The sequence below is a fragment of the Dermacentor albipictus genome, chromosome 7 (genome assembly GCF_038994185.2).
Source record: "Dermacentor albipictus isolate Rhodes 1998 colony chromosome 7, USDA_Dalb.pri_finalv2, whole genome shotgun sequence".
In the NCBI taxonomy this organism is placed as follows: Eukaryota; Metazoa; Arthropoda; class Arachnida; order Ixodida; family Ixodidae; genus Dermacentor; species Dermacentor albipictus.
The window spans coordinates 87,106,044-87,125,529 of NC_091827.1; the positions used below are offsets into that span (position 1 = coordinate 87,106,044).

A 19,486-nucleotide genomic window follows, 5' to 3' on the forward strand; every position below is an offset into this window, starting at 1 on the left:
GGCTGTGCCCGTACAACGTGGGCGCCAATCTTCAAGACAAGCCCAAGTGGGACGCCTTGCTGAAGAGCTAGGTATTTACGCACCAACTGCAGGCCGTCCAAAGGGCCCCCGACGTCGCAGAAATGCACCACCTCATGGTCCTGTCGTGGGCGGAGCCATCAACTTGATTGGGGAGCCGTCAGATTGCTCACGATAGTTCAATCAAGTTCTTGTCACTGTCACCATTCGCCTTAATGACGCCCCAGTATCTGTGAGGGTTATCACTAAGCATAGATGATAGGTAGCCTAAAGAAATGGCGTTGGGTGGTTCTGAGCAATGACTGATACACCTTCTTGCATACTTTGTAATGCTTCCACGAATCAGAAAGCTGGTGCTTGTTTGCCTGTGCCTGTACAATCTTTTTTTTCTTATTTTTAAGGTGCCGAAGTTTAAGAGTAAAACGTGGCAGATTATTCCGGTTTTTAATGAATAATACTGTAATAAAGTTATCTAGTAGTTTAGTTAAAGCGCTTTATGTATATTCCAGAATTCTTCAACATCGCACATTATATGGGCAGCGAGGAAACGCTGAGAAAAACATAAAAGTTCAGAATCGTTTACTCTAAAGTTTGCCCTCCTATAGCATTGCATAGTTGATAAATCCTTTGGCGCTTGTTTAGTAGACTGTTAAGGTTACCGGTTGTAATATCATTACCATGATCAGAGAGAACAGGAAGATGCGTAATGGTTGAAATAATATGAGAATCGTTTCTTAATAATAAATGGAGTACATTTGATCATGTTGACGACCTCGAGTGGCCTCACTGATAAGTTTCCTATGGGAAAATTCAAGGCATGTTTGTTTGAAAAAATGAAAGCGCTTCAACGTAGCCTGATGAAACAGATTGCGTCGGCCAACACATATCTGGAAAGTTCAGGTCTCCGAAAATTAGTAATAAAGGTTAAGAAAATTTCATAGTCACATGACTTAGTCAGCGGTTAAATTCAGTCACAAGGCCTGCCTGCATATCAAGAGGGCGGTAAAGTGTGCATACAATTATAGTAGTAGCGCCGCACTTAAGCGATATCCAACGCACACTGATGATAAGCGTCAATTTGAATTGGTGAAGAAAGAAACCCCTTTTTTATGGCGATAAGGACGTCACCTCCTCTTCGCAATATTCTATCGCAACGAAAGACACCGAACTCAAACCAAGTATCTAAGATAGCGCCATCATATACCGTTTTTTTCAGCCACGTTCCAATCAGAGACACGATAGATGCAGAGCATGAATGTACAGTTGAACAGTTGATAGGGAGAATGCTTCTAATATTGTTTTACAAGAAGGATGGTGCAAACTTATCCGAACTTTTGCCGGCACGGCGAAGAGGCGTTGACAGGCAAAGTGCAGTGCGCGAGATTGAAGAAAGCAGGGGTGAATTTCATGTTGAGGCACGACTTGGAATACCTACAGGATTATTCCCTTCGGATCCCGCACAAAACCCTGATTGTTCACGAACAGCTTATTAACTACAAGGCGCACTCGGTCCCCGTCTGTCTTTATCGTCCTGGAGAAGTGGCAGAGCTTACGTCGCTGATCACGTACGGCCTCGGAATAATTACGTCCGATGCTAAAGTTCGTATTTTTCCATTTGTAGCCGCGGGAAAAAGTAGACTCGACTTCTTTTCCGTGTTAAAGCTTTGCTATGGGTGGCCGGTTGCTGCCAACAGCAAAATGACCAACTCGACGTGCCCTGGCAATGGCGGTGACACCTAGGTCCAGTTTATTTCCGCAAAACTCAGTGATTACATCGTCGGACGATTCCCAGTTTTCACATTGGTCATTGTCTGCAATGCCATAAGACAAGATGTTCGATCCTCACGATCGATTTTCGAAATCATTGATCTTCTCCTGGAGTACAGACAGGTTTGCCAGTTGAGTAGAACCTGCAGGCTTATTCCCTGCATCAATTGTTGACTGTAGGCTATTAACTCGACGGAGCATTTGCGTAAAGTTTACATCTTTAGGCAACGAAGGAGAGTACATTGCTACAGACGAGACTTTCGCATCGATATGTAGGTACAAGGGGTCTGCTTGAAAAGTATCCGAGATTATTATTTTTTTTTTGCTAACACCTCATGGATATGAAACAGGCGCGCTTGCATCAGCCGAACTTGAGCCTTAGTGCGCATGCGCCAATTTTCTCCCGCCTGCCGATAGCGTCAGTCGCTGGGACGCAGCGTTTGAGTGAGGTAGTGCGCAGTGCTCTCGTCGGTTTTTTATTGCAAGGAAAATGGCGGAGCGACTGGAGCAGCGCTACTGCATCATATTTTGCCAGAAACTGGGCGACAACCAAATGAAAACCATTCGGAAGATTCAGAACGGCTTTCTGTGACGATGCAATGAGCAGCACACAGATTAGAGTGGTACAACCGGTTTAAAGATGGCCTCACATCGGTTGAGAGTGAGCCACGCTCCGATCAGCCATCAACATGCCGAAAAAACCAGGTCATTGCCGAAGTGAACGCTGTGGTAATTCGGCACTGTCATGTGACTATCCGAGAAATTGAGGAAGAGGTGGGCATCAGCACTTTCTCTGCACATTCCATTACGATCGAAGCTCTGGCCATGAAGAGAGTTGTGGCGAAATTCGTGCCGAAGCTCTCACGGTGGAGCAAAAGCAACTTCGTGTTGAAGTCTCACAGGACATGCTCGATTCCACAAGCAGTGACCCCGACTTCGTGAACACTATAATCACTGGTGACGGGATTTGGGTGTACGGGTACAACCCGGAAACGAAATCCCAGTCGTTACAGTGGAAGCATTCTATGTCACCAAGACCAAATTCACCAAGGCCATGTCACTAAGGCCTAGTGTGCAGCAACGTCAAAAGGATGCTGACTGCTTTCTTTGACTCCCGCAGTGCGGTGCACCACGAGTGCGCCCCACAAGGTAAACAATCACCAAAGAGTACTATAGGGTATCCTCCGTCGCCTACGTGATGCTGTGCGGCGCAAGAGACCGGAGTTGTGGTCAACATGAAAGTGCCGCATCCATCAGGACAATTCTGCTGCACATTCCTTGCACTTGATTCAGACTTTTTTAGCGAAAAACAAGACCCCTCTAGTTCAACAGGCTCCTTACTCTCCTGATATGGTCCCCTGCAACTTCTGGCTGTTTCCCACAACCAAGAGGCCATTGAAAGGAGCGTGATTTCAGACAAGAGAGGACATTATGGGTTAAACGACAGCTGAGATAAACTACATTCCGAAAGAGGCCTTGTCGGACTGATTCCAATGATGGCAGAACCGCTGGGAGAAGTGTGTGGAGTCCCAAGGAGACAATTTTGAGGCTAATTAAGCATCCAACGCCCCAGTTACGCCAGAGTTTTATTCATCGGCCAAAGGTCGGATACTTTTCTAACAGGCCTCATATATATACATATATATATATATATATATATATATATATATATATATATATATATATATATATATATATATATATATATATAGATATATATATATACATATATATATATATATATATGAACGAGAAGAAATGCGCTTAACCGAGGGGCCCGATTTTTATTAGTCATACCATAAGAAGCCAACAAACACTGACACCAGGGCAACAAAGGGGAAATTACTTGTGCTTGATAAATGAAATAAAGAAACTTTAATATAATGGAAATTAAAGTGGCTGAAGAAACAACTTGCCGCAGGTGGGAACCGAACGCACAGCCTTCGCATTTCGCGTGCGATGCTCTACCAATTGAGCTACCAGGGTTCTCCCAAGTTCTCCCAAGGGAGCAGCGCGAGTGGGCATGGGAGCAGCGCCTTCGGCACCGCTCCTAATCGTCAAACTTTCGCCATGCAGGTCATTCAGGTGCTCCTCGTGTCATGGTTATCGGCTGTGGTCAGTGACTGTTCAAGCGTTTTCACCCCGCTGCCAATGGCGGTCCCTTGCATTGGCCAGCCGGACGAAATGTCAGCTGCGTCGACCTGCTGCGCGGTTGACTATGATGGACCTGCAACTGTACAACTCATCTACTGCCCAACAGCGCAATGGACAACTGCATCAATCACCGGGGACGATTTAAGCAGCCGGCTCGCCAGCGTTTCCTTCAGTGGGCATGGGAGCAGCGCCTTCGGCACCGCTCCTAATCGTCAAACTTTCGCCATGCAGGTCATTCAGGTGCTCCTCGTGCCATGGTTATCGGCTGTGGTCAGTGACTGTTCAAGCGTTTTCACCCCGCTGCCAATGGCGGTCCCTTGCATTGGCCAGCCGGACGAAATGTCAGCTGCGTCGACCTGCTGCGCGGTTGACTATGATGGACCTGCAACTGTACAACTCATCTACTGCCCAACAGCGCAATGGACAACTGCATCAATCACCGGGGAAGATTTAAGCAGCCGGCTCGCCGGCGTTTCCTTCAGTGGGCATGGGAGCAGCGCCTTCGGCACCGCTCCTAATCGTCAAACTTTCGCCATGCAGGTCATTCAGGTGCTCCTCGTGCCATGGTTATCGGCTGTGGTCAGTGACTGTTCAAGCGTTTTCACCCCGCTGCCAATGGCGGTCCCTTGCATTGGCCAGCCGGACGAAATGTCAGCTGCGTCGACCTGCTGCGCGGTTGACTATGATGGACCTGCAACTGTACAACTCATCTACTGCCCAACAGCGCAATGGACAACTGCATCAATCACCGGGGACGATTTAAGCAGCCGGCTCGCCAGCGTTTCCTTCAGTGGGCATGGGAGCAGCGCCTTCGGCACCGCTCCTAATCGTCAAACTTTCGCCATGCAGGTCATTCAGGTGCTCCTCGTGCCATGGTTATCGGCTGTGGTCAGTGACTGTTCAAGCGTTTTCACCCCGCTGCCAATGGCGGTCCCTTGCATTGGCCAGCCGGACGAAATGTCAGTTGCGTCGACCTGCTGCGCGGTTGACTATGATGGACCTGCAACTGTACAACTCATCTACTGCCCAACAGCGCAATGGACAACTGCATCAATCACCGGGGACGATTTAAGCAGCCGGCTCGCCGGCGTTTCCTTCAGTGGGCATGGGAGCAGCGCCTTCGGCACCGCTCCTAATCGTCAAACTTTCGCCATGCAGGTCATTCAGGTGCTCCTCGTGCCATGGTTATCGGCTGTGGTCAGTGACTGTTCAAGCGTTTTCACCCCGCTGCCAATGGCGGTCCCTTGCATTGGCCAGCCGGACGAAATGTCAGCTGCGTCGACCTGCTGCGCGGTTGACTATGATGGACCTGCAACTGTACAACTCATCTACTGCCCAACAGCGCAATGGACAACTGCATCAATCACCGGGGACGATTTAAGCAGCCGGCTCGCCAGCGTTTCCTTCAGTGGGCATGGGAGCAGCGCCTTCGGCACCGCTCCTAATCGTCAAACTTTCGCCATGCAGGTCATTCAGGTGCTCCTCGTGCCATGGTTATCGGCTGTGGTCAGTGACTGTTCAAGCGTTTTCACCCCGCTGCCAATGGCGGTCCCTTGCATTGGCCAGCCGGACGAAATGTCAGTTGCGTCGACCTGCTGCGCGGTTGACTATGATGGACCTGCATCTGTACAACTCATCTACTGCCCAACAGCGCAATGGACAACTGCATCAATCACCGGGGACGATTTAAGCAGCCGGCTCGCCAGTGTTTCCTTCAGTGGGCATGGGAGCAGCGCCTTCGGCACCGCTCCTAATCGTCAAACTTTCGCCATGCAGGTCATTCAGGTGCTGCTCGTGCCATGGTTATCGGCTGTGGTCAGTGACTGTTCAAGCGTTTTCACCCCGCTGCCAATGGCGGTCCCTTGCATTGGCCAGCCGGACGAAATGTCAGCTGCGTCGACCTGCTGCGCGGTTGACTATGATGGACCTGCAACTCTACAACTCATCTACTGCCCAACAGCGCAATGGACAACTGCATCAATCACCGGGGACGATTTAAGCAGCCGGCTCGCCAGCGTTTCCTTCAGTGGGCATGGGAGCAGCGCCTTCGGCACCGCTCCTAATCGTCAAACTTTCGCCATGCAGGTCATTCAGGTGCTCCTCGTGCCATGGTTATCGGCTGTGGTCAGTGACTGTTCAAGCGTTTTCACCCCGCTGCCAATGGCGGTCCCTTGCATTGGCCTGCCGGACGAAATGTCAGCTGCGTCGACCTGCTGCGCGGTTGACTATGATGGACCTGCATCTGTACAACTCATCTACTGCCCAACAGCGCAATGGACAACTGCATCAATCACCGGGGACGATTTAAGCAGCCGGCTCGCCAGCGTTTCCTTCAGTGGGCATGGGAGCAGCGCCTTCGGCACCGCTCCTAATCGTCAAACTTTCGCCATGCAGGTGTGTACCTACTTTTCCCTGTATGCGAAAAAAAGCGACAATCGTTGTTTGTTGCTGTTCCCATGCCCACACGTCTTGCGCGAAACCTTGTCGGAGTGCTTTTCTATGGCGTTACTGTTATTGTGCTGCGGGGATATTGAATCTAACCCTGGGCCCACCACTAGAGCAGATGCAATTCTTGATATCGAATCTTTACCAGACAACCCCGCTGAACAAATGGGTGCCCTTTTTCGTTTGCTAAAGGATGTTCACACACGTTCATTACAGAGCACCAAATTCCAAGCCGAACTAGCAGCCGACATAAAAAGCATTAAATCTGGACAAAAAAATATTGAAGCCAAAGTATCCGATATCCAAACGAGACTTGACGCCCTGGAAAAGAAATCCTGTACAATAGACGACCTTGGTGCACAAATTACACATATACAGTCAACTGCTGACTTGTTGGCTGTACAGAACAACCTCTTGCAGTCACGTGTTGACGAAATGGAAGATCGGTCACGAAGAAATAACCTAATATTTTATGGTTTGCCTGATGCGAAGGAAACATGGCAAGAAACGGAAACAAAATTAATTGAAGTACTAAGTAAAGTCGTAGATTCATTTCCAGCTGGTTCAATTGAACGTGCGCATCGTCTGGGCACTCTATCACCGAAGAAATGCCGTCCCGTTATTGTGAAGCTTGTGAACTTCAAAACCAAGGAACAGCTACTTTCAGCACGCAAGCTGTTGAAATAAAAAAATGTAACAGTATCTGAAGATTTCTCGCCCGCCACCCGTGTCACACGAAAAAAACTAACCGAGTTCGCCAAAAACCTTCCTGGTTCCCCATCCTTTCTACTCAGCTACAATAAGGTCACTGTTAATAAGAAACGCTACACTTACAACACATTAACGGATAGCATCGAAGAAATTAAAACCAATGAACGCACTGAGCGGCATGAGCCCGTCACTAACACTGCAAATGCTAAGCCCTAGGAAGGCGAGAGGGGTGCTGGACGGCCATTCGCACAGCTGTCAATCATGTACACCAATGCACGCAGCGTTGTCAACAAACATGATTCGTTGTCATCGGCGATAGATTCCTGCTCTGCGCACATTGTTGCTCTAACGGAAACTTGGCTCTTTCCTGACGTACAAGATTGTGAAATCTTTCATGAAGCCTCACATTTTAACATGTACCGATGCGACCGCACTACGTCTCGAGGTGGGGGCGTACTACTTGCGATTTTAAATGATATTCCTTCATCGAGCATATCAGTTAGCACATACCTCGAAATCGTCTGGGCATCAGTAATAATTGACCATCGTAAACTCATTTTTGGCGTGTGCTATAGACCCCCTTCTTCCGCTTCCTGTTTTTTAAATGAACTGCATGACGTCCTTAATACGATTTACACTCGGTTTCCCACGTCACCCGTCATATTTTTAGGGGATTTCAACTTCCCTAATATAATATGGAATACGAACCCTCCTACTTTAACTCCGTACTCAACCGAATCACAAGAATTTTTGGATATATGTTCTGCATTTTCGTTAACCCAAACTGTTTCCGAACCAACCAGATTATCCGCTACTGCACCCCACACACTTGACTTAATTCTAACAACTACCCCTGATCTTCTCTCTGATGTTACTTGCTATCCTGGAATTAGTGACCACCTACTGCTAAACTTTCACATCGAAACAACCGCGCCAAAACGCTCAAAACAACGCAAAACTATTTTTGACTACAACAGAGCAAACTTTGACGCAATCAATACTGAACTCCATGCATTCATAGACATCTTCTTGCATAACTTCGACAATAACTCAGTGCACGCTAATTGGGACGCATTCGAAACTAAAGCGCACGAACTAATAAAAAAATACATTCCAAAGCGAGTCATCACCACCCATTCGCAGGCACCATGGTATACCGTTCATTTAAAACGGCTATCCAACAAGAAAAAACGTCTTTATCGCGCAGCCAGGCTCTCACCTTCTAATTTACGTTGGGATGCGCACAAGGCTGCATCTGACGCTTATCTTGCAGCCATTAGAGACGCCAGAGAAAACTATTTATCTACTGTGCTTCCGTCGATGCTAGCCTCTAACGTAAAGAAATTTTGGCGCACCATTAACCCTCCACCACAGGACACTATCACCTTACATGATTCTTCTGATGAACCCGTACCCAACAATCTTTGTGCGACCCTTCTTAATCAAACATTTGTACAGAATTTTTCCTCTGCTTCTTCAAATGAATTACCCCTGACACAAGCGTTCAACTACGTAGCTATGCCTCCAGTACGAATCGACGTATCTGGTGTCGCTAAGCTTATCTACGGGTTAAACAACTCGTCCTCTCCCGGCTTCGACGGTATTAACACCAAATTTTTGAAAAACACGAGTACCTACTGCTCTATTATATTAACAAAAATATTCCAACAATCCTTGGACACGGGTACGCTCCCCGAAAAATGGAAAATAGGAAAGGTGATTCCAATCTTCAAATCAGGCAATAAAAACTTTCCTTGTAATTATCGCCCCATTTCTCTCACCAGTAACTGTTGTAAAATACTAGAACACGTAATCTACACTAACTTGGTTAACTTTCTGGAATCAAACTCATTTTTTAGCGCGGCTCAACACGGCTTTCGCAAAACATATTCATGTGAAACGCAACTTATGTGCTTTACTCACGCGTTGCACCAAATCTTAGATCGATCATCTCATGCCGTTTGCTTATTCTTAGATTTTTCAAAAGCGTTTGACAAGGTCTCACATAGATTACTGCTTCATAAACTAAATCAACTAAATTTAGACACTGATTTGTTAAAATGGATTGAATTTTTTCTTACACATCGTTCACAGTTTGTTGTCGCGAATCAGTGCAGCTCTGCTTTTAGTCACGTTTCTTCAGGCGTTCCGCAGGGATCGGTTCTTGGACCGCTTTTGTTTCTTATCTATATCAATGACTTGGCGCCTCTCTTAAAATCTAACGTCCTTTTATTTGCTGACGACTGTGTTATCTTTCGCGAAATAAGAACTGTTAATGACACTACCCACTTACAGTCCGATCTAGATACGGTTGCTACTTGGTCCAAAACGTGGCTCATGGAACTTAACACTAGCAAATGTAAAACAATGCACATTTCCCGCACTAAGACCTCCATATCTCCTTTTTACCTTAACAATGTTCAATTAGAATCAGTCATCTCGTACAAATACCTTGGCATTCACATTACCACTAATTTAACCTGGAACATTCATATTGAACATATAGTTAGCAACGCAAACCGCATGTTAGGTTACCTACGTCGTAACTTTCTTAGAGCGCCATCGTCACTTAAACTATTGCTGTATAAAACACTAATACGTTCCAAGCTGGAATACGCATGCTCGATATGGGATCCAAGTCAGGACAAGCTTGTAACGGCACTAGAACTTGTTCAAAATAACTCCGTTAGGTTTATTTTGTGCAACTATAATAGAACTGCTAGTATTACTGCCATGAAGTCTAATCTTGCTCTCCCATCCCTGTCTGCGCGCCGCCAAATTTCCAGACTAACTCTTTTTCATAAGTTGTACTATCATCCTGTTTTGCGCGACCAATTTATCTCTAGGCCTCATTACCGATCCCATCGCATCGATCACAGCCACAAAGTTGGTATTGACATTTGCAACACTAAGCATTTCTTTCACTCCTTTTTGCCCAGGACTAGTCGCGATTGGAATCACCTTCCTTCTGATGCTGTATCTATCACTGATAACCATCACTTCCGAAATCTTCTAGCCAACAATGTATAAACAAGGTATTTGTAATGTTGTTTTTTCATGTTATTGTGCTAATATTTTTACGTAATTTTTCCAATGATATAGCTAACATTGTATAATGAGCGAATATTGTATTTTTTTTGTACGTTTTGCTTGTATATTAACACCACTCCCCTCTGTAATGCCTTTGGCCCTGAGGGTATCATAAATAAATAAATAAATATATACCCCAAAAAGTGGATGGGAAAACGGCGCCGCGAAATGCGAAGGTTGTGGGTTCGGTTCCCACTGCGGGAAGTTGTTTTTCAATCCACTTAAATTTCTATTATATTAGTTTCTTTATTTCATTTATTAGGCACAAGTAATTTCCCCTTTGTTGCCCTGGTGTCAGTATATATATATATCCCAGTTTACATTGTCAACAGTTATATTACTGCTGCTGAACATGAAAAGCACAGAAGCCAATATGGCCCTAAAGAAGGTAGAGCCACTTCTGAAACTGTTAGCATATAAAAATAACTATCTGATAAGGCTCCATTGTGTCATCGTTTCAAGATATATGTATACATGTATGAATGAGAAGCAAAGAAACCCCGGGGGCCATCAATAATATCCAACAAAGAGTGACACAAAGAGCAGCAGAGGGAAACTTATTTCTAGCTCCTAATTCACTTTCCAATTAAGGAACCAATATATTCATTGAAACGAAAGTGGATGAAAGAGCAACTCGCCGCAGGTGGAATACGATTCCATGCTTTCCCATTACACGCATGATGGTATTAACAAATTAACTACCGCGGCCCTGTTTTTTCATCCACTTTCTGGTGGATTTATTTCTGTCTGCCAGAACTTAGCCTAGGAGTGTTAGCCAGCGCCACCACTCACGGCCATGGCAGCGGATGTAGATCATCCTATCTACTTCAGGCAATCCGTAGTACGCAAACGTTTAGAGCGAAGGTAACTGGCCAAGAATAAAACCACACATGCTACTTGAAACCGTTGAAAGGGAGTGAAAAACAAGTTTTAGGGACCAAGATTTTTATTGCTCAACGCAAAGCTCACCCTCGGTAGTGTTTACGCCTGCAGCGGTTACTTCCAAAAGCACGTTAATATTTATGAAGCAGAATTTTTTGATCTGAGCAGCCTTTGAATAATAAGAGTCCTTCCTCCAGCAACGCTGAGAGGTGAGAGCGATGTCGATAGCCTGGGTTGCAAATTGTGAAAACCACCCATCGTTCCGCTTTGACCAGAGTAGGTGTAACTGTGGGTAACCATTTACATTCTGACATTTTCAACCACTTTTGAAAATAAAAAAAGCTGGTGAAATAAGCTCGCGTTGTTGAACAGACATTTCTTACATTTGTACCGCGTTTTTTCCCAAAGTACACGCCTACGTCACAGCTGCCTGGCCCCCGTCGTCGTTATTCTGTCGATAGACGAGCCAACCCAACTCATCGAAAGCGAAGGCGAAGGCAGCACCACTTTTCTGCTCACCACTAACGAACGGTTATCTGCACATTGTAAGTCAGGAAAAATTTGTAATAATAAAAATTATATTGTATTTCAATACTAATGAAAAGACCAGTGATCGTGAACACTAGTAGAAGGTCACGTTGTGGACCTTTTACGCAGCTTCATGTTTCTGCCGCGTGGCGCGCCAAAGGTCATGTTTTGCGACTTTCAGTCATGAATTAAAAATGTAAATCGCCGTTTAACAGAAAAACATGGCTCTTTTTAGCCACTACGATAGGGAATCATTCCATCAGGGGTGGGCTTTTTCGATTCTTGTCCTGAGCGGTTGTCTATCCCTTGAAGCTGGTGACTTCGAGACGATCGCTATGCAATGATCGAGTAGAAAGGAAACCGAGGGGCCCGATTTTATTAGTCACACCATAAGAAACCAAAAAAATAAAGGTAGAAAGGACAACATAAGGAAAATTATTTGAAGTTCATAACTGAATTTAAAAAAAATATTATAAAACAGGAAAATGAAATTTCACAAAAACAATTGGCCTCCGGTAGGATATGGCCCTGAGTATCCACCGGAGTTCGACTGAACCTCAGATAACTTGAGTTCAACTGAGCGTAGCTGTCTAGAAATAATGACGAGTCTGAGTGCGAGTCAGGGCCCAGCTGAGGATATTTTGTCGAATGTGGGTGCACCAGCATGGCTGAGCAGAATTTCTGTAAGTGCGAGTAATAGTGAGTCCCAAGCAACAAATGTAATTGGTGCGTCCATCTGATAAGGTATCCTTTATTTTGCCAACCTATGGCTTCACAGTATACAATTGAAAACAGAAAAAGTCGGCCAAACGCATGATCATGCCACGGTACTTTTTTAATGACTTCCACCACCGGCTCTTGGAGCGCTCTGCACACGCTTTAAAAAAATAAAGAAAAAAATGGTGCGAGAGGATTGTTGGGCTGCTGCAGTCGCACGTTCTGGCAAAGGCGATAAACGAACATGTTGTACTAAACGACCGAACTTCCACTAGCACATTGGGCGAAGAGGCGCACATAGGAATCGATAGAGCGGCCGAAGAAGAGCGCATCGACTACAGCCTCCCGGGAACCAAGCCCTTCGGGTCGCGTTTACCGAGCGCATGGCCACGTGTGGGACCCACTTTTACCCCCTTATTCTAGAACATCCCTCGACTCAACATTGATGACGATGATGGCGGCACCAAGTAGTCCTCTAGGCTACTTTACTTAATCAGATATGCCATAGCGACTTTCTTTTTAGGCATCTTTGTAGTCATCTCCCTAATATTTTTTCCTCTTCCTCAGAAACTCTATCGAACTTGTACTGCTGCCTATGCCGGTAATGAATCTCTCATCTCAACTGCTTACAAGCTGATGCTTTCCATCTGCATTAAATTTAAGTGCTTCTAGAAAGTGTACATCAAGAGTTTTCACTGGGTCAATCAGCTTTTCATTCTAGCACGCACCCTCTCATTAGCTGAGTGGAACACCGCACATAAAAGGTGCACCAGACTGCACAGGGTCAACCCTTCACTGCAACTCAGACCTCCGGCAGGACTGCACCGAAGCGAAGTGTCTCTTCTGCGTCGCTTGTGGTTGGGAGTTCCCTTCACGAAAGCTCATTCAGCACTCAATGGAATGGCTGACAGTCCCGCATGTGATGTCTGCGGATGCGAGGAGAGCATTCACCAACTATTTGGCCACTGTCCTCAGTTTGAAGCACAAAGACATTCTATAACCAACCCATTCAGGAAACTAGATGATCGTCTTCTGAGTGAACAGACAATGCTAAAACGCCCATCACACTGATAACCGGCTTAGAAGGCATTAAAGGCACTTCTGTGCTTTCTGAGAACATCTGGCTTGTCCGAGTGCCTTTGACTTTGCAGTGGTGCTCGTGGACGTCTTTCTACCATATCTCTCTGTTTCTCTCCCTTATTTCTATTCAGCTGCTCCCTTCCCCCAGCGCAGGATAGCCAACCGGTTTCTTGACTAGTTAACATTGCTGCCTTCCTTTTATCTATCTCTCACGTCGCATTAGATTGGAATGAGCTGAAAGGTGCCCGGATTTTTTTCTTCTTTTTGCTACAGCATACACGGGCTTCAACTTGTGCGGACATTTTCTCCTGTATGTTTTTTTTTCCTTCGGCAACGAACTCAACCCTCCAGTAGTATAGAGTATGCCTCCTAATAATGGCAGCACCACTCCTCGACAGAAGTGTCATTGTGCTTCATTGACGCTCCCCGTCTATTCTTCAGGAGCCTAACGTCCTCATAACTTGATGGGGGTGCTGCACTAAATTCTCCGGAGTGGAGGAAGAACTTCGATAAAAGGATGGTTTGAGAATGCGGTAGTTAGAGACCTAAAAGAAAAGAAAATCACTTTACGAAACGCTGGTTTGTGAAGGCTGGCTGCTCCACGTCATGGTCTCTGCTATTTATTACTTCTTCTATAGACTGACGGCTATGGAGAAGCAGTGGTGGTCATGAGCCGCTGAGGCAGATTGTTCAATGTAAATACGCCGACACGACCCTTGCGAAGGCCACAAGATTATTAGAACATTTTGAATGGTAGCAGGTACTACTGTATCAAAGTTTTGTGTAGCTTTACGCATACAGTCAAGCCCTGGCCATACCCATACGCATTCTGAGAAGCGTTTGTGCTCATACTTTCTTTAACGCCGGTTGCCAGTCAGGTCAGAAGCTGGACACATGTATCGCGTTTTCTTAAAATGAGTCACATCAACCTCAACAGGAATTGAGTAAAAATAATAGAAATTTTTTACAGGATCAAAATGCATTGACTCAAAACTATGACGCGCAAATTTTTTTGCATGCCAGCTAAGAAAGTTTTATAGCAATAACAAATAAGAGTTTGTTTGACGTAATTGGGACAAATATTAGTATGGAAACTTTGATTTGACCCTTATTGAATTGAAACACTACATTTTATGGGATATTTTTCGGAAACGTTTATTGCGAACGACTATCAAGTCTAGTATGTTATTAGTAGAAAAATTATAAGAACGTTGGCTAACATGGGCCCTGCTGTGCTTTGGGAACGATAGAACTATATATAAAAAGCAGATCTGCCATGTTAGAGTAAGCAGTCTTAAAGCTCTTTCACATGATTTTCTTCTTCAGCAGGACTGAAGACATTACCAAGTAAGCTAGTTCTTCCTGGTTTTGTCGTAACCTGCCAGAATGATTCTCAAGAAGGCTTGCTACAGCCATAAATTTCATTTCCTTACCGCAGGGTGTGTACAATGCACACTGTTCCGGTGCTAGCGCAAGGGACTTTGCTTTCTTTAGGGTAGACACAAAATTTGATACCGAAACACCATATTATAGTTCAGCTCGAATTCGATGGCTCTTCCCAGTTACATTTCTGCGAATTCACAATGTCTTCGTTTCGGTTCTCTTGTCCGTCAAGCAGGATGTCGACCTCATCTCTGCCAAAATGTAGTCCTTTCAGTCAAAGACACCCCACTGATTTCCAAGCTCTAATACAGTGCCGCGACTTGAAAAAAAATAGTGCCTGGTAGATTCAAATTTTTTTTTTGCATCGTCTGAAACCTTTCTTCAAATGGCCCAAGTGCTATGTGGGATGGTGAAATACTCTGACCTGTCACAATAAACGAGTCTCAGTCCCAATAAACAGGAATGAGACTCTTGATGCAGCCTCATTCTGCATCCACCAAAAAAGAAGCAGGCAAAGCATTGTAGAGTTCATGGTCTGCCCGGCACAGCCATCAGGTACTAACGTCACCTATTTAATTCCTTCAAAATTTTGCATTTCGTAATGTATTGTGTACCGCAATGGCCAATTCAATTGGTTTCTTCCTTTGTAGCGTTCATGCTCGCTCCTTGTGTAGCAATGGACGGGTACATTGGATAAAAATACATCTGCCTCATTGCTCACCATCCAAAGATGGTATTGATAAAATTGGTGATTGTAGTAGGTTTGCTGATCCTGAACTTGGAAGATAAGTCTATTCTGTTAGCAATGAAATTATAACGTCATGAAGCCTTACCTCTTCTCACGCAGCATGGAATAAAAAGCTCTATACTTCTTTATGAGAATACGTTGCTCTATCATGAAATGCTGCGTTTGTCGAACATCAACAAAAGTTTTCAAATCATACGCATTTGTCAGGCAAACAGTGCAAACGTCCGGCCTCAGTGTTCGAACGAAAGATTGAACTTCGTGCGGAAACGAGGTCGAAGAATTCGTACTCCACCCGGAAATCTTTAGATGCTCATTGGTCATAAATATTCTACAGGTTTTGAATGTTCTTCAATTCCACTGGAAGGTATAATTTTCGTGTCTTCTGGCTGTGGTGCGACTGTCTTGCATGAAATTACTTGCTGAACAGTACAACCGCTGATCGTTTCGAACACAGAGCTTCAGCTTGTGGTAACCTCCACCACGATCGGCATTCATTTCGCCTTTTTCGGGTTGGTGTTTTAGATAGCGTGTAACTGTGTTGTGACTAACAGAAAGCACTGTGCGAAACACAGCGCGACAAGCGTGAATCTCTTTGGCGTTTTGCAGCCACACTTTGTAAATGGCGACTGGGCTACGACGAGATTTCGTATTTTGTTTCACTGCAGATGACGTGCAGTACCTCAAAAGGACCACCTTTCGTTTCATGCTGCACAATTCTAACTTCTCCGGGAAAGCTTTCACAGGTAATTTTGTGACAAGCGCGCACTTCAGGTTATTTTTCGTGTGTTTACATTTCGGTAGTGGAGCATTCCTGCTTCTCTGGCCGCGAGGTGGCTTCTTTTAATTTTTCTTTTACTCAACGTCCTTAAACGGATCTATCGTCTGTCTCTTCATTGCCGCCTAAATCGATGGCAAGCGAAGTCTGAAAAGCAAATAACTCGTGAAAACACACACGAAACAGCCCGAGATGTCAGTCATGGACTGACAAGGCGGCTGGCATGTCGACTAGATTGTGTCGTGTCAGAGGCGCTCACTATGGGCGATTGGATTTGGTTCATTTTTAAGCGTGAAACAGCAGGATTTCGCTCATTTTCAATTCGAAATACGATCTACGCACACGATTGTATTTGAACAGAAAGTTTCCTATTTTTTCTTGTCATTGCAGCTTTATTGGGCTTAGTTTAGATTTGTGAATTTTGGTTCACTTTGAAAAAAAAGAAGAAGGTCCTCGTGTACAGTCTGCACGAGTATGAAAAGGGTCGCCTAATCTTTCTACAAAGAGAGATTAATTCTTACAAAGGCTCAAGCCAGAAGCTTAATCCCCGCTCTTTGTGATGTAGTTCCTACGTTGAGAAATCGATTCCATAGAACTATTTTTATTTTAGCATACGCACGAGCTGGGTTTAACCACAAATATGGCATCCCCTTTTATATTGGCCACACCGTGCACTTCAAGATAAGCGAGAAAATTGATCACGTGGAATCACAGCATGTGCTGCACAAAGATATTCCCACCACTCGCCAGGTTGCGTGATACGGCGATGCTTTTGGTACGCGAAGATTTAGCGCTGGTATACCCACAATATGCTGGACACGTAGGAGAGCAATTTGTTTAGTAGGCGCGCAAAATATGGACATGACGGGTGCTGGCCAATATCATCTCCCGATAACTTAAACCCAGCAAACATGGTGATAACGATGCTCGTGGAAATGCACCAGAGACGTGCGTACCCAGTTTGTAGAGCTATTTTCTTCTGGGAAAACATGCTTGTTTCATATAACAAACTCACCGAGTCAATATTATATGGCGCAGCGTGAGCTGAAATGTTGCTTGCTCTTTGGGACAGCGGCTTTCATCACTGCGAATGATCAGCTGTAGCATGTGTGCGCGGGGCTTCCAGGAAGGCTGAAATCCCTCTAGAGGGGCCAAAAATATTATCTCGCTGTTTGTACGGATCCCTTAGGAGAAACCATTGGCAGAAAGAAGAGAAACTGGGAGTACTCTTGGTTTCTCAACGTGCTTTTTTTTTATGGTACACTAGAATCTCATAGAAGGTGCGAAGACTATCGCGTTTGTAAATGACTGGGTTCGCGGTGAGGCAGCAATCATTATGTCTGCACTCTCACGAGGATACTGAATGAATATTAACACATCTTCTAAGTGTGGCTGCCTACAGATTCTTCCACCGCAGCGCGTAAAATAACGGCTCAATAAATAATTCAGCTGGAATATCCAAACTGCTCGTTGGACATTTCGCGCAATACACGTTGCTGGTAGTATTTTTTCACACTAGTTTATATTTTCATTTGGTGTTTACCAGGCTTCCAAAAATTACCTCTGCCATAGTTGCGTGGAAACTGATTCATTTTAACGCGATAGCTTTAAGGGCCCCGTGCCGCAGAAAATCCGGTGTCGGCGTCCCGCGTCGGCGTCACGCGTAGGTGTCCAGCATTGGACGTCGCTTGGCAAAATATTTTCGAATCACCCATATGAAGGCCCTTCATGTGGCGCAAGAACGTTTCTGAACTAATTGTGTTTCTCAAGCTAGAATACGTAGAAAAATTGTAAAGTATGATTACGCATATTCTACAAACATAATAGCTCTCGGATTGTAATTTGAATGTATGAGAAAACATAATTCTGTTACGTGAAAACTCAAATAAACCCCTTTTCAAGCGTTTGTAGCCATAGTAGACCTTTGACGGCGACCGTCATTCGCGCGCCTATGCGTGAATTTCTCGAAGTCCACGGAGCGGCGCGCCGCCCGCTTCGTACACGCCTTCGTACACAGCGTTTTCCGCGAGCGTTTCCCGGTAAACATTACGGTTACATACGCTGCAGTTGTCGAGAAGCGTGAGAAGCAGTCAGGGATATTTGAATGCTATCGCGTTTCACTCTTAAAGACGAAGCTTAAGCGTTCTCAAAGATGTTTTTTTTTCATTTGTACGCTGTGAAGTAGTGTAACTAAAGAAATGCTCAAAGCGTTCACTTGAACTAAAGCCCTAAATACCACACTATAATGCGTTATATAGTACAAACATACATATTGTTACGGTTAATGCTGAACTGGCATTATTTAAGGGACGAGATTGCGTCTCGAGGCTGCACCAGCTAACGTCTTCTTCCTCATCTAATCGCCCGGCTCATGCTGTAGCAATCCCCGGTTTCCAGGTGAAGCCCGCTTGGCAAGTCTAAATCACTCGGAAAGTGTAGGGTGAAACCGCTTAAGACGGGCAACATGTACTTACTGAGTAAGGCTACACCAACGACCAGCGGACGTCAAGCGTGCCACCACGTACGTCAAGTCACTCAAGCGATCTACAATGACGAATGGGCCCGTTGACTGGGGTAAAAGCATTTCGCATAAGCCACGTTTACGTTCCGGAGTCCACAACCACACAAAGTCTCCTTTGGCGTACAAGAAAGAGCGGTGTCGGCTGTCATAGCTCTCTCTCTCGATCGGTGTTGCGATGCCACAGTACGAAGACGAGCGATACGCCGGGCTGCTTCGGCAAGACAAAGCGCCTTGGCAACAGTACTCGCTGTGAAAGTCAATTGGTAGTATAGTGTCAATGCAGCTTAGCGGTGAACGTGCGTAAAGGAGATAAAAAGGACTGTAATCGGTTGTATCATGCTTTCCAGTATTATAAGCATAGGTGATGAAGGGGAGTACGTCGTCCCAATCCTTGTGATAGGAAGATACGTACGTGGCCAGCATGTTAGTTAGAGTTCTGTTCGTACGTTCTACAAGTCAATTTGTCTGAGGGTGATAAGGCGTTGAATGACGGAACTGCGAACTGCAGCGACGAAGCAGTACTATGGCATCCGCAGTGAACTAACGACCACGATCGCTAATGACGACATCGGGGGGGACTATTTTGAAGAATAATGAATCGAAGCAAAAACGTTGCAACGGACGCAACTGTTGAAGATGGTACGGCCGCCATTTCCGCGTAACGGGC

At 45.3% G+C, this 19,486-nt stretch overlaps 2 protein-coding genes across 2 annotated transcripts in view; both read left to right on the forward strand.

The window, feature by feature from the left end:
• The first annotated feature begins 3,744 nt into the window (after positions 1-3,744).
• LOC139047862 (streptococcal hemagglutinin-like) lies at positions 3,745-12,783 on the forward strand. The gene is made up of 2 exons (XM_070522010.1): positions 3,745-6,333; positions 12,736-12,783. The coding sequence occupies exons 1-2, from the start codon at positions 3,745-3,747 to the stop codon at positions 12,781-12,783; spliced, it is 2,637 nt and encodes an 878-aa protein (XP_070378111.1).
• A 3,446-nt stretch (positions 12,784-16,229) lies between these two features.
• The window catches only part of LOC135899677 (5-hydroxytryptamine receptor 1-like), a 208,784-nt gene continuing 205,527 nt past the window's right edge, over positions 16,230-19,486 (forward strand). The window contains exon 1 of the mRNA XM_065429003.1: positions 16,230-16,266. The gene's annotated coding sequence lies outside the window, so the exon portion shown is untranslated. The remainder of the gene's footprint in view (positions 16,267-19,486) is intronic.

Excerpts from the sequence above, each read along its gene's own strand:
- LOC139047862 (XM_070522010.1), top strand. The coding sequence starts at position 3,745 with ATGCTCTACCAATTGAGCTACCAGGGTTCTCCCAAGTTCTCCCAAGGG. Across the intron at positions 6,334-12,735 it reads GTCAAACTTTCGCCATGCAG|AACATCCCTCGACTCAACAT; the intron begins GTGTGTACCTAC and ends CCCTTATTCTAG.